This window comes from Porites lutea, chromosome 3 (assembly GCF_958299795.1).
Source record: "Porites lutea chromosome 3, jaPorLute2.1, whole genome shotgun sequence".
Classification (NCBI taxonomy): Eukaryota; Metazoa; Cnidaria; class Anthozoa; order Scleractinia; family Poritidae; genus Porites; species Porites lutea.
Genome location: NC_133203.1, coordinates 28,020,511 through 28,031,954, shown reverse-complemented (window position 1 = coordinate 28,031,954; position 11,444 = coordinate 28,020,511). Strand labels below are relative to the sequence as shown.

At 39.6% G+C, this 11,444-nt stretch overlaps 1 protein-coding gene across 1 annotated transcript; it reads right to left on the bottom strand.

Annotated features, from left to right (window-relative positions):
* Positions 1 to 4,369: 4,369 nt before the first annotated feature.
* Positions 4,370 to 8,379, bottom strand: LOC140929563 (uncharacterized). The gene is made up of 3 exons (XM_073379317.1): positions 7,455 to 8,379; positions 6,844 to 6,920; positions 4,370 to 6,365 (listed from the first exon to the last, which is right to left on the bottom strand). Exons 1-3 carry the CDS (start codon positions 7,758 to 7,760, stop codon positions 5,882 to 5,884), a joined length of 867 nt encoding a protein of 288 aa, XP_073235418.1. The 5' UTR covers positions 7,761 to 8,379; the 3' UTR covers positions 4,370 to 5,881.
* Between the last annotated feature and the right edge of the window lie 3,065 nt (positions 8,380 to 11,444).

Below are 11,444 nucleotides of genomic sequence, written 5' to 3'. Positions count from 1 at the left end.
AACGGTGACAACAGTGAGAATGGTGACAAAAGTGACAACAGTGACAATGGTGACAACGGTGACAAGAGTGGCAACAGTGACAACAGTAACAACGGTGACACTAGTGACAACAGTAAAAACAGTGACAACGGTGTCAACAGTGAGAACAGTGACAACAGTGACTATGGTGAAAAAAGTGACAACGGTGAAATTAGTGACAACCGTTACAACAGTGACAACGGTGACAACAGTGATAACACTGACAACGGTGACAACAGTGACAACAGTTACAAGAGTAACGACAGTGACAATGGTGACAACGGTGACAACGGAGACAGCAGTGACAACAGGGAGAACAGTGACAACGGTGACCATGGTGACAACAGTGACAACGGTGACAACGGTGACAACGGTGACAACAGTGACAATAGTGACAACGGTGACAACGTTGACAATGGTGACAATGGTGACAACGGTTACAATGGTGACAACAGTGACAACGGTGACAACAGTGACAAGAGTGACATCGGTGACAACAGCGACAACAGTGACAACAGTGACAATGGTGACAACAGTGAAAACGGTGACAACAGTGACAATGGTAATAACAGTGACAACAGTGAAAACGGTGACAACAGTGAATACGGTGACAACACATAGAACAGTGACAACATTGACAACATCAGTGACAATGGTGACAACAGTGACAACGGTGACAACGGTGACATCAGTGACAACAGTGACAATGGTGAGAATGGTGATAAAAGTGACAACAGTGACAACGGTGACAACAGTGAAAACATTGACAACGGTGTCAACAGTGACAACAGTGACAACGGTTAGAATTGTGACAAAAGTGACACATTGTCAACAGTGAGAACAGTGACAACAGTGACTATGGTGAAAAAAGTGAGAACGGTGAAAACAGTGACAACGGTGACAACAGAGACAACAGTGACAACAGTGACAACAGTGACAACGGAGACAGCGGTGACAACAGTGACAACAGTGACAACGGTGACAAGGGTGACAACGGTGACAACGGTGACAACGGTGACAACACTGACAACGGTGACAACAGTGACAACAGAGTGACAACAGTGACAACAGTGACAACGGAGACAGCGGTGACAACAGTGACAGCAGTGACAAAGGTGACAATGGTGACAACGGTGACAACGGTGACAACGGTGACAACGGTGACAACGGTGACAACAGTGACAACAGTGACAACGGTGACAACGGTGACAAGGGTGACAACGGTGACAATGGTGACATCAGTGACAACAGTGACAATGGTGACAACAATGACATCAGTGGCAACAGTGAGAATGGTGACAACAATGACAACAGTGACAATGGTAAAAATGGTGACAAAAGTGATAACAGTGACAACAGTGCAAGAGTGACAACAGTGACAACGGTAACAACGGTGACACCAGTGACAACAGTGAAAACGGTGACAACGGTGACGCCAGTCGGTGACAACACTGGCTTCTATGTTTTAGATCGAACACGATTATTTTGAACATAGTGAAGCGTATTTGAAAAAACTAGTTTCATTTTACTGAAGGTAGTACCTTAGCCTTTCTCTGGACAAAAAATCAGCGGAATCGATTTTTTGATTGTGGCCACAAATTTACGGTTTTTGTTTGATTTTTACTGACATTCACTCTTCAACAGTGTTAACCACAATATCTCCCGTATGATAGACTTCAAATTTTAGTTAATGCTTTTGTCATCTCTAGAGTAGACTACCGTAAAATTCTCAAGCGTCAAGCGTACCCCCCTAGATTATATTAATGGCTCGATTATTCCAAAATTCAACCCGTTAGTCGTTTTAAATAATGTATTCACTTTTGAAATGTTCGAATCAAACTTCGATTGCTGATTGGACTATGCGAACAAGCGATGCTCCTTACATGGAGAAAGTCTTGCTTTCAAAAAATGGCGGCGAGGAACCAGCTTGGTCGTATTTACCAGCCCGGAAAATCTCTCCCCGACTCATTTAGAGGGGAAATTCTTGACTTGTACAATCGTGGATTTTCCAAAAAGCAGATTTCTCGAGACTTACAAGTGACGACGCGTGCTGTCAGAAAGATAATTCGTCATTTTCAACGGTATGGAACCTTGACTGCGTTTTCCCATGGCGGAAGTGAGCCGCGTAAAGTGACAGATAACGTTTTGCAGTGCATGGAAATTTGGAAACTTCAAAAGCCGACAACCTATGCCCACGAGATACGAAATAGACTTTACCTAGAAGGAATATGTGATGGTTCTACTTTGCCACCTGAGTCATTTATACTCAGAACATAGTTTACATGACAAGTTAGGAATGACACGGAAGAAAGTTTGCCAAATTCCTACAGAACGGACCAAAAATATTTGGAAAGTTGATGATTATCTTCAGATCACACAGGGATTGAGCCCCACTACACTACCCTTCTTTGATGAAGCCTCAGTTGTCAAAACAACATCTAATCGCCTGTATGGAAGCAGTTATAGGGGCATGAAGGCGGTGGAGGTGCAAAGGTACGCATCGAACGCAACCTACACGGGGAACCTTTTGCATAGTGTTTTCGGTGTCGATTATTATAATATTATTCCTGGAGCCTCGAATGGCGAGGAACTCATAGCTTTTTTTGATTATGCACTTGAATGCGAAAGGAGCGATGGTCTTCCGGTCTTTCTAGAGGGAGATACCCTGATAATGGACAACTGTGGTTTTCACCACGGTAGAACTACTGAAAGGGCTCTCAGAACAATGCTTGCTACGAGAGGAGTGACATTTTCAGCCTCCATACTCACCAAATCTTAATACCTGTGAATCTTGTTTCCATCAGATGAAAGAGGGGCTGAGACAAAATGAATACTATTCACAGGAGTGTACCGAAATGGCAATTATGGATTCCTTAAACAGCATTACAGCTACTCAGTCTGTCAATTATTTCAGGCACTGTGGTTACATATACTAGGGATAAGTATTATAAATATTAGTAATAATACACTTTGTTCAAAGAGAGTAGCAGGGAATAACTATTAGACTTGAAGCCCTCTATCAAAAATCATAACAACAACAAGATACCATATACCAGTGTGCCCCAACCCAACAGACCATATTTATGTGGTTTAGTGAATATGGAAGTTTTAAAATTTACCACATGTACCCCAACCCCCCTTCCCACCGCACAGGTAACAGCCAAGAAATGCCCCATGGCAGGGAAATAAAAACTTTTCAAATAACCTTGAAGTACAATATTGGTCTGGGTTTGACTTCATTTAGGTCAAATTATCTCTCAGACAAGTATAAAATTATCTGCTTAGCTCAAATGACTATTTGTTAAAAATATGAAACATCTACTGCCTCATGTTAGTTTTATTAGAAAAATTATATCATCTTCACTTGATGGACTTATAAGTGAGAGAAAATAGTGCTCCATGGTGAAATTCACAATACTATCAAATCAGAAATGCCCTACGGTAAACTGTCAAATGACTTAATTTCTCCATCCTGATCCACATCACAGACAATAAGAAAAAAAGGGCCTAACTATTGCTAGGGTGGGCATTGCTGTAATAAGAGTGATGAATAACCCTAAAATAATTTCCTCATGCTTTTCAAGTTATAATTTGAACAGACAAAAAGGATTTCAGCAAAATAAACCAGTGATCTAGGGATGCACATAGAGAGGCAAGGCTGGAAGAACCCTAGCCATCCCCTTTTCATAAATCTGGCTGAACTGTTGTAAAGGCACAGCCTTACCTTCTCCTGGTGAATTGAACTTTTTACGCTACCAAAAAACCGCTTTTGGAGATCACAGCTTTGAGTCAAGTATGTTTTCTCTTAAGTTAAGAGTCACATGTACTTGGGAGACAGTTATCAAAAGCATCATCTACCACTTTCAACAAGCTGACCAAAGGTAGGTGTCATCAAAGTTCACATAAACCACCACAAAAAATGGGGGGGGGGGGGGGGGGGTTGGCAGAAAATGTGCAGAGGTAAGAAATTAATGCTCTGTAGAGTCACAATAAAGCTGTTCAAAGCACCCACTCCTTTTCAAAATCATGGTTTCTTATAAGGCCCATCCTTTCTCTGTTAACCCTGACCCCCACTTCTTGTGGTCAGAAACAACTTGATGGTTAGATGCTTTCTTGGAGTATATCATCTTTCAGCAAGGACACATGGGCTTAAATATAAAGAGGATTACATAATTATATAATAGGGGGAAACATAATGAAGCTGTGACTGTATAGAAAATAAGTCGGGAAACCAAGTGCAGTTCACTTGGAAATAAGCTGAATAAAGCCGAGTAAGCTTGTTGAATGAGAATCTCAATGTTTTAGTGAAACCAGTTACCATATTTTTTTCACAACAGACCTCAAACTTAAGTTTATTTAACTCATCTTTACACCTTGTTTTCTTGAAAGCCAAAAAATTTAAATAATAGGTATTAGTTACGAGGAGAAATGAAGCTTTTATGGATCCTGAGCAAGTTTGTTCCCCAGTATTTTAGAAGCCTAGCAGCTAACTGTAGCTTAGAGTGATATACGGTGGTGTCTCCTTTCATACCTTTGACTATATTATTTTTGTGAAATGACATACATTTACAACTAGTAGATGCCACGATTGTGTCTTTAAAGTAAATTGTTACATGTTTTGCAATTATATTCTAATGCAAAATGCTGAATCAACCCAACATGATCTGCAATGCAACTATCCTTTTTTTGTTATCCACGCTTGTCATCCCAAAATGAAAATGCTACACATTAGCAGCAGAGACTCTTGACTGTCTTCACACCTTCACTAAATTTCTACTGGCGAGAAACCAGGCTAGTATGTGCATCTTTTTTAGGTGCAATATTACTGTTGAATATTATTTGGAAGCCTCTTATTACATTGAAAGACAGCTTGTACCATACTGGCTCAACATTTGGGGTGTATATATAGTGAACCAGTATTTTCCTTTCTAGACTTTGCATCTTACAGTCAAGACAGGTCAAGTGTACCACTCCTCCCCCCAAGGTTCTATTCAAAAATAAATTTTGGAAAAATGAATCCATTTGTTGTTGCCACAACTGGTATATAATTAATATCTGCATTCCTGCATATGTAATGAGAAATCTTTGAATGGCTAATATTGCTTTGAAGATATTTACATGAAATTCAAGAAAACTGAGCTTGTAGAAATCTGATAACTACCATGCCTGTGAATTCACCACTCAATACACACACAGCAATGCAAAGATGAATCTGAAATCTACTACTACTAATGCAATTCAACTTTTTAAACAATGAATTCATTAAATGGAATCTTCGAGGGTATGTTTGACCTGGCTTGACTGGAAGGGATCCATCAGTTCATAGACCAATGTAGACAAAAATAACAATGAAGAACTAAACTGAACAATTTTTACAAAAATATAAACATTACAAGCTTATGGATCATTCAAAAAAGTGAACACTACACGCTTATTCACTTTTAGAGATTTCTTTTGTTATAGCAATTTGCTTTTTCACCCATTCATCATAATCAAAAGATTCCTCTATTATAGACTGTGAAAAACATTCATCATTGCTTTTGACCACACTTGCCTCTGCTTCTGCGCTGCTTGTTTTAGGACCAGGGCTTTCCACTGGAGAATCATCTTGACCCAATAGTGGTAACAGTTTAAGTTTCAGCTACACTTTTAAGAGATTCCCTGAACTTCTTGCCAGGTTCTTTGTGCACCTGGTTGGTATACTTAATTAAGTCTCTTCTTGGAGGGATGGTCATGTTCATTTAGGCGAGTCTTAAAACTTCTATGAGAATGGTTGGGGTGTGTCTGGTGTGGTTTCTGATGATACCCTCCCATGGGTGAATAATGATATTGTGGGGAAAAGGCAGATGACAAATTAGGTCTGCTATAATTGACATTTTGAAAGGGAGAATGCCACCTTGGGCTTTGTGGACGTAGATTTGAAGTTGTGTGCTGCATGTATGGTGGCCGACAATGGGACACAGGACTTGGGGTTCGATGGTGCATGTATATATGGTGGTGGACTTTGAGTTTCACAGTATGGTGGTGAATGAGGCATGCTAAATGGTGCCCATTGGTTGTTGATTGTTATTGGCGATTTACATTGGTTCAAATTCTGTTTCTGGTACACAGTGCGATTATAATCATGTGAAACATGATTCTGCACAGACTTCACCCTACTTGCCTTATTTCTATAATTCTCAATTATCTGCTCTAAATCTGCAGTGGCTGATGGAACCCTATGATTACACGCAGTAGCTAAAATTCTTAGATCATTGTCTAGTGTTGTTCTGTTGGAATACTTGATGGGATTGTGACACTGCAGCTTTTTCCTAGTGTTTGCAAAAAAGTTGGTTCTTGTCCTTTCCCTAGCAAAAAAAAAGGACAAGAATCTGAATTTATGATGGAAAGACAACAATAATTTACATACATATATATTATACATGGTCACAACAAACATTAAATTTCAAACTTTTGTCTTTTCCCTGACAAATGTGAAATTTCCCTGAACAAAATGGAAAACCTCCCCTTACAGCCACACCTCTTACCTGTTTTTCTGTGATCGATAAGTTTTCATTGAGTCAGGTTAGTGTGGACAAAAAGTATTAAAAGCCGAACGATGCAATACTAAAATTACTGGTGTAGTTTTCCTGTCCTCTCTCCAAATTACAATTTTCAACCAACAATGTTTCTAGTGTGTTAGTGTCTCTGTACAAGTTCAGCCTTTTCAGTCACCTTTTGATAACCTTACATTATATAACAATTTCCAAACATAAAACATTGGATGCTCCAAAAAAACACACACACACACACTCTTTTGTGCAATATTGAATAATGATGACATACTTGAGCAATTTGTAGTTTTCCATTTCATCCATATTTCTCTTCAGCTGTTTTTGGATTTCTTTCACTTCAGCTTCAGCCTGGATTAAACAATAATAAGTGTCACCAGTAAATGCACAGAAACCATAATCATGTGCAGTGTAGACATTTTAAAGATCACTTTATGGCACCAATAACCACACCTCAGAAGAGTGCATCTTTCAAGGATACAGGGTGGGGGTGGAGGCTACTCACGGGACATCCCTTCAAGGTTGTGAAGGCTATGCCATCGGTTATTTTGAATATTCAATGCGCCCCATTGTTTTGAAATAAACAATGATACCTTTCCTAATTTGATATGTTAAAATCTTTTGCTAATATATATGCCATAACAAATAGTTTTGCATTTTTTCTTGGGAAAGTCAATTTATATGAGCAATAGAAAACTTTTTTCCTGTATTTGCATAGCCTGCTATAAGCACCAGAGGGATTGGGGTTGGGAGAATTCAAGAAAGTTATGCAAACCCGAGACGATGCAAACTGTCGAGAATTCCCTACTCCTCTCGTGCTTAAATTAGGCCGTGCAAACACGGAAAACACTTTCTGTTGCTTAAAAATTTAGTCTATCAACTAACCTGTTTTAAGTGATCTCTGTCTTCCCGGTGTAATGAGAGCTGGCCACATTCATAGTACCCACGACAGGGATGCAACATGCAGTTATTAACACGGTGTCCTTTGTAATGGCAACTGCTGCAGGTAAAATTAGTGTGTTTCCCTGCAAGACCTCTTTCCCTTGGGGCGACTTTCAGCGACTCCAGGGTGGCCTGTGCTATACTGAGGTTATAATCAAGACCAGTTCTCTCTTCTTGCAGGTTCTGGATTAATTGTTCTACACCATGATCATGGCTATCCAGACTAGCGGTAGATGTTTCACCTGCCATGGATGTTTGGATGTTGTCTATTGTCACTACTTTGATTTTATCTCGGTCTCTTATTTGAGCGATGTCGATGTCGACAAGGCCCTCCCATTCTGGATCAAAACGCTGCAATGATACGATGCAACGTGCGGAAGAGACTAGACGAGTTTGAAAACCCGTTCGACCAAGGAGACTTTATCACTGTCATCGCTTTTGACAGAACACACCTTTTTTAGCCCTTTATAATCTAACAAAATTGTTCTTTCCCTGGAATCCTGAAAATGAAAAATGTGTAGGACTTGGCTTAAGCTTTATGTAAACACAACAAATAGCACTAGTCACCAAAACTTCGCCTGAAATCTCTCTTATACGAATAAGAATTTCTACAAGTCCTATGCGATGTAGAAGCCCAAAAAAGTTCTCAATGATAGCATTTGAAACAGGTTTCCCACATCACCTGATCGAACTCACCTTTCCCGCCATGTTCAACGCCATGTTGAAAAAGTCTCCTGCTTCGACTTCCCATATAAGGAAGATCCCTTGTTCGCAAAGTCCAATCAGCAATCGAAGTTTGATTCGAACATTTCAAAAATGAGTACATTATTTGAAACGACTAACGGGTTGAATTTAGGAATAATCGATCCATTAATATAATCTAGGGGGATGCGCTTGACCTGGTTTGACTGTAAGAATCAAAGTAATAAACTTCAACGAATTAGAATAGTACAAGAATCTTGTCCATTCCACATTGAAGAGACTAGAAGAAACCTCAGGAGTTGTTTCAGCGAACAAAAAAACAACAATATTAAAGGTATTGCTGTCAACGAATATAGCCTTTGAGGATCAAGATTCTATAAGTAAACACCTAACAGGTTAGCAGTGGTAACCAACATATGTCTGAGAGATTCTATGAAATATGTAGAGATGTAAGTATAAATTATTAAAAAGAAAAAGCTTGTCCTGTGACTTAGCAGTTGTTTTGTAGGAAATTCCTCACAATAGTTGTTAAGCTAAAAAAGCGCGTCTTTTAGTTTTCAATAGACAACTACTTTGCAATAGCCATTACAACCTGTGAAACCCACAGCAATGTGTTCCTTCATGGTCACCGTAATTCCTTTAAATTGAAGTTTAGGTTCATCACGCAGCAGAATTCTTCGCACAAAATTTCCGTCCACAGTGTATATCTCTACTACTATCATCCCATTTTCACCATCATAACCAGCGATGACAACATGTTCGCCTGCAGAGCGAGGTGAAAAGTGCATGAAGTCTAAACCAAATCCAACACCAGATTTGAATTTTGCAATCTTCTGTCCTTCCACTGTGAATACGTAAACAGAAAAGAAGTCGCTGTAGTCTCCTTTATTGTGCATTATCAAGATAGGGCCATCGTGAGTAGCAGTGCAATCGGTCAAGACTCTGTCGCCTCCACTCTTGAAAAACTCAAAACTACGAACAAAATCACCATTCTGATTGTACACATCAGCCTCCCATGATGATAATATTAGTAATTTGCTGCCACTTACTAGCAGTCTGTTCATGAGTGCGTATCTTACAGGAAACTTATACTCCAGGTTAGCGTTCTTGTTAAAAACCTGCACTTCTTCATCCCATCCCTTAGGCCATGGCCTCTTCAGTCTGACCAGTAGATAAATGTTCTCGCTTACGTCTTCAGTGACGAGATCATAAATTTTTTGAATCTCTGTTTTAGCATCGTCAGTTTGGGGATTAAAACTAAACTGAAACATACCACTGTTATCATAAACATGCACGGTTCTCCAACTATCTGCAATCAGAAACTGCCCCAGGGTGTTCGTAGCCATTCTCCAGAATAAAGGCATAAGTCCCAAATCAAACGACCACCCTGTAATGCAGTAGTGCGCCATTTTAACACTCTCCAAAACTTGCAATACTCTTACATCGCGCAGAGGGTCAACTTGATCTTCTCCGATGTCAACATATGGCCACTTCAAGACAGGTACGTTTACAGCTTTATCAGCCGTTTGCATGGCATCGTAGATGGCGCGATTTACCTGACACACAGTTGAAATTATCTGGATCCGTTCATCTTTACCAAACCGAACTCTGATGTTTAGGCGACCTTTATTGAGCTCCACTCTAAAGCTGTTCTGAACAGCAGGTAACGAATTGAGTTTCTTCAGGCACTGTTCGCACTGTGGTAAGGCTTTCTGCAAAGTGCTTTTCAAGTCGCCCGCGGTTCTCACTGTCTCAGCTGCTGACTTCAACATTGCCGCCATAACACGGTATCGAATGGCTGTGATTCGGTCAAAGGTGCTGAGAGCTTCATTGTTGCAGGCGTGTGTTGTGTATTCAACAGCTAATTTGAAACTCTCTTCTGCGTCAGAAAGCAGACTTCTCGTTGTTTCATTCAACTCAGTTAGTTGCATGTTTCTTACTCCATCCGCGAGGACTATTGCCTTTTCAGGGTCAGTGTCCGAGGGCAAAGTTATTTCTTCAACCTTCTCTTCTTCATTTCTTTCAGATACCTTCGCTGCTCCCAAACTGACATTAGAGCTGCGCATTGTATCGACTGCCTTGTATAGACATGCGAGTCCTGTTTCAAAGAAGTCTACAGCTGACTTAAGATCCCTTTGTAATAATGCATCCAACTTGTTGTGGATCTCGTTCAAATCACGCACGATCAGGTTGCGAAGTTTCTGATCAGCCACGTCACCTTCTTTCAGCCTCTCCGCTGCTTCGTCTCTTCCTTTATTCACAATCAAACCGATAGTGGCTTTAAATACAGCTGATATTATTGCAGACATGATTCTCATTAATTGAAAGTGAATATCCTTAAATCAATGTTCTGTTACTTCTCGTGTTTTTACCCAGTTTGCGTTTAACAGGGATTTAATCTCAGATCACGTGATCTTATCTAAAATCAATGGTTGTTTACCATGTATTGAAAAAAATTCCGGAAATTTTGGTTGGGTATTTCAGTTCGGTAAGAATAGATCGTTTTCACGGTGACGTCATCAAATTGGGAAGTCAAAATAACGAGGTTTTACGAATTCTTATTTACGCTGGGTTGAAGATAAACAAAAAATAAATCTTTGTACAAGTTTCCAGTCCCGTAGCATGTTTCATTTCGGAAATACAGCAATTTGAGCTTCCGAGTTTTCACAGTGCGTGACAAAAAAAATAGGAATGCTGTCTCGTGAAAAAAAGTCTCTCTTCCTCTTCAGCAGTTTAACTTTTTCAAGTGTTAGGAGATGTGTTTATGGGCATGTATGCTAGCTTTCGAGTGAAAAGAAAGAACTTCGACGGAAAAAGTGAACCCCACATGTTTTTGTTGGATGACGGGGATGCTCTCATGGAGGAAAAAATTGCAGATTTTGGTCTCATTCAGCGTGTTCAGGACGGAAAGCCAATGGTAGTCTAAGAAATATTTCAAGACAAGTAAATTTTAATTACTTCAAGTAAAATAAAGCTTCACAAACAACCAATTCTTGTTTACTTCAGGTTAACTTTAATAAGGCAATTTTCTCACGCAACATAATTAAGATTGATTGACATGTTTTGCCACTTTCCGACTTTAATGAGATGCAAAGTAAAGTTTTGTTTTTTTTTAAATTAAAATTAGCTGACACATTGATTTGAAGTAAGATCTCGTGATCTGAAAGTCGATCTTTGTTGACAAACTGGGTAAAAACACGATTAATAAGAAGCATGTCTGCAATTATATCA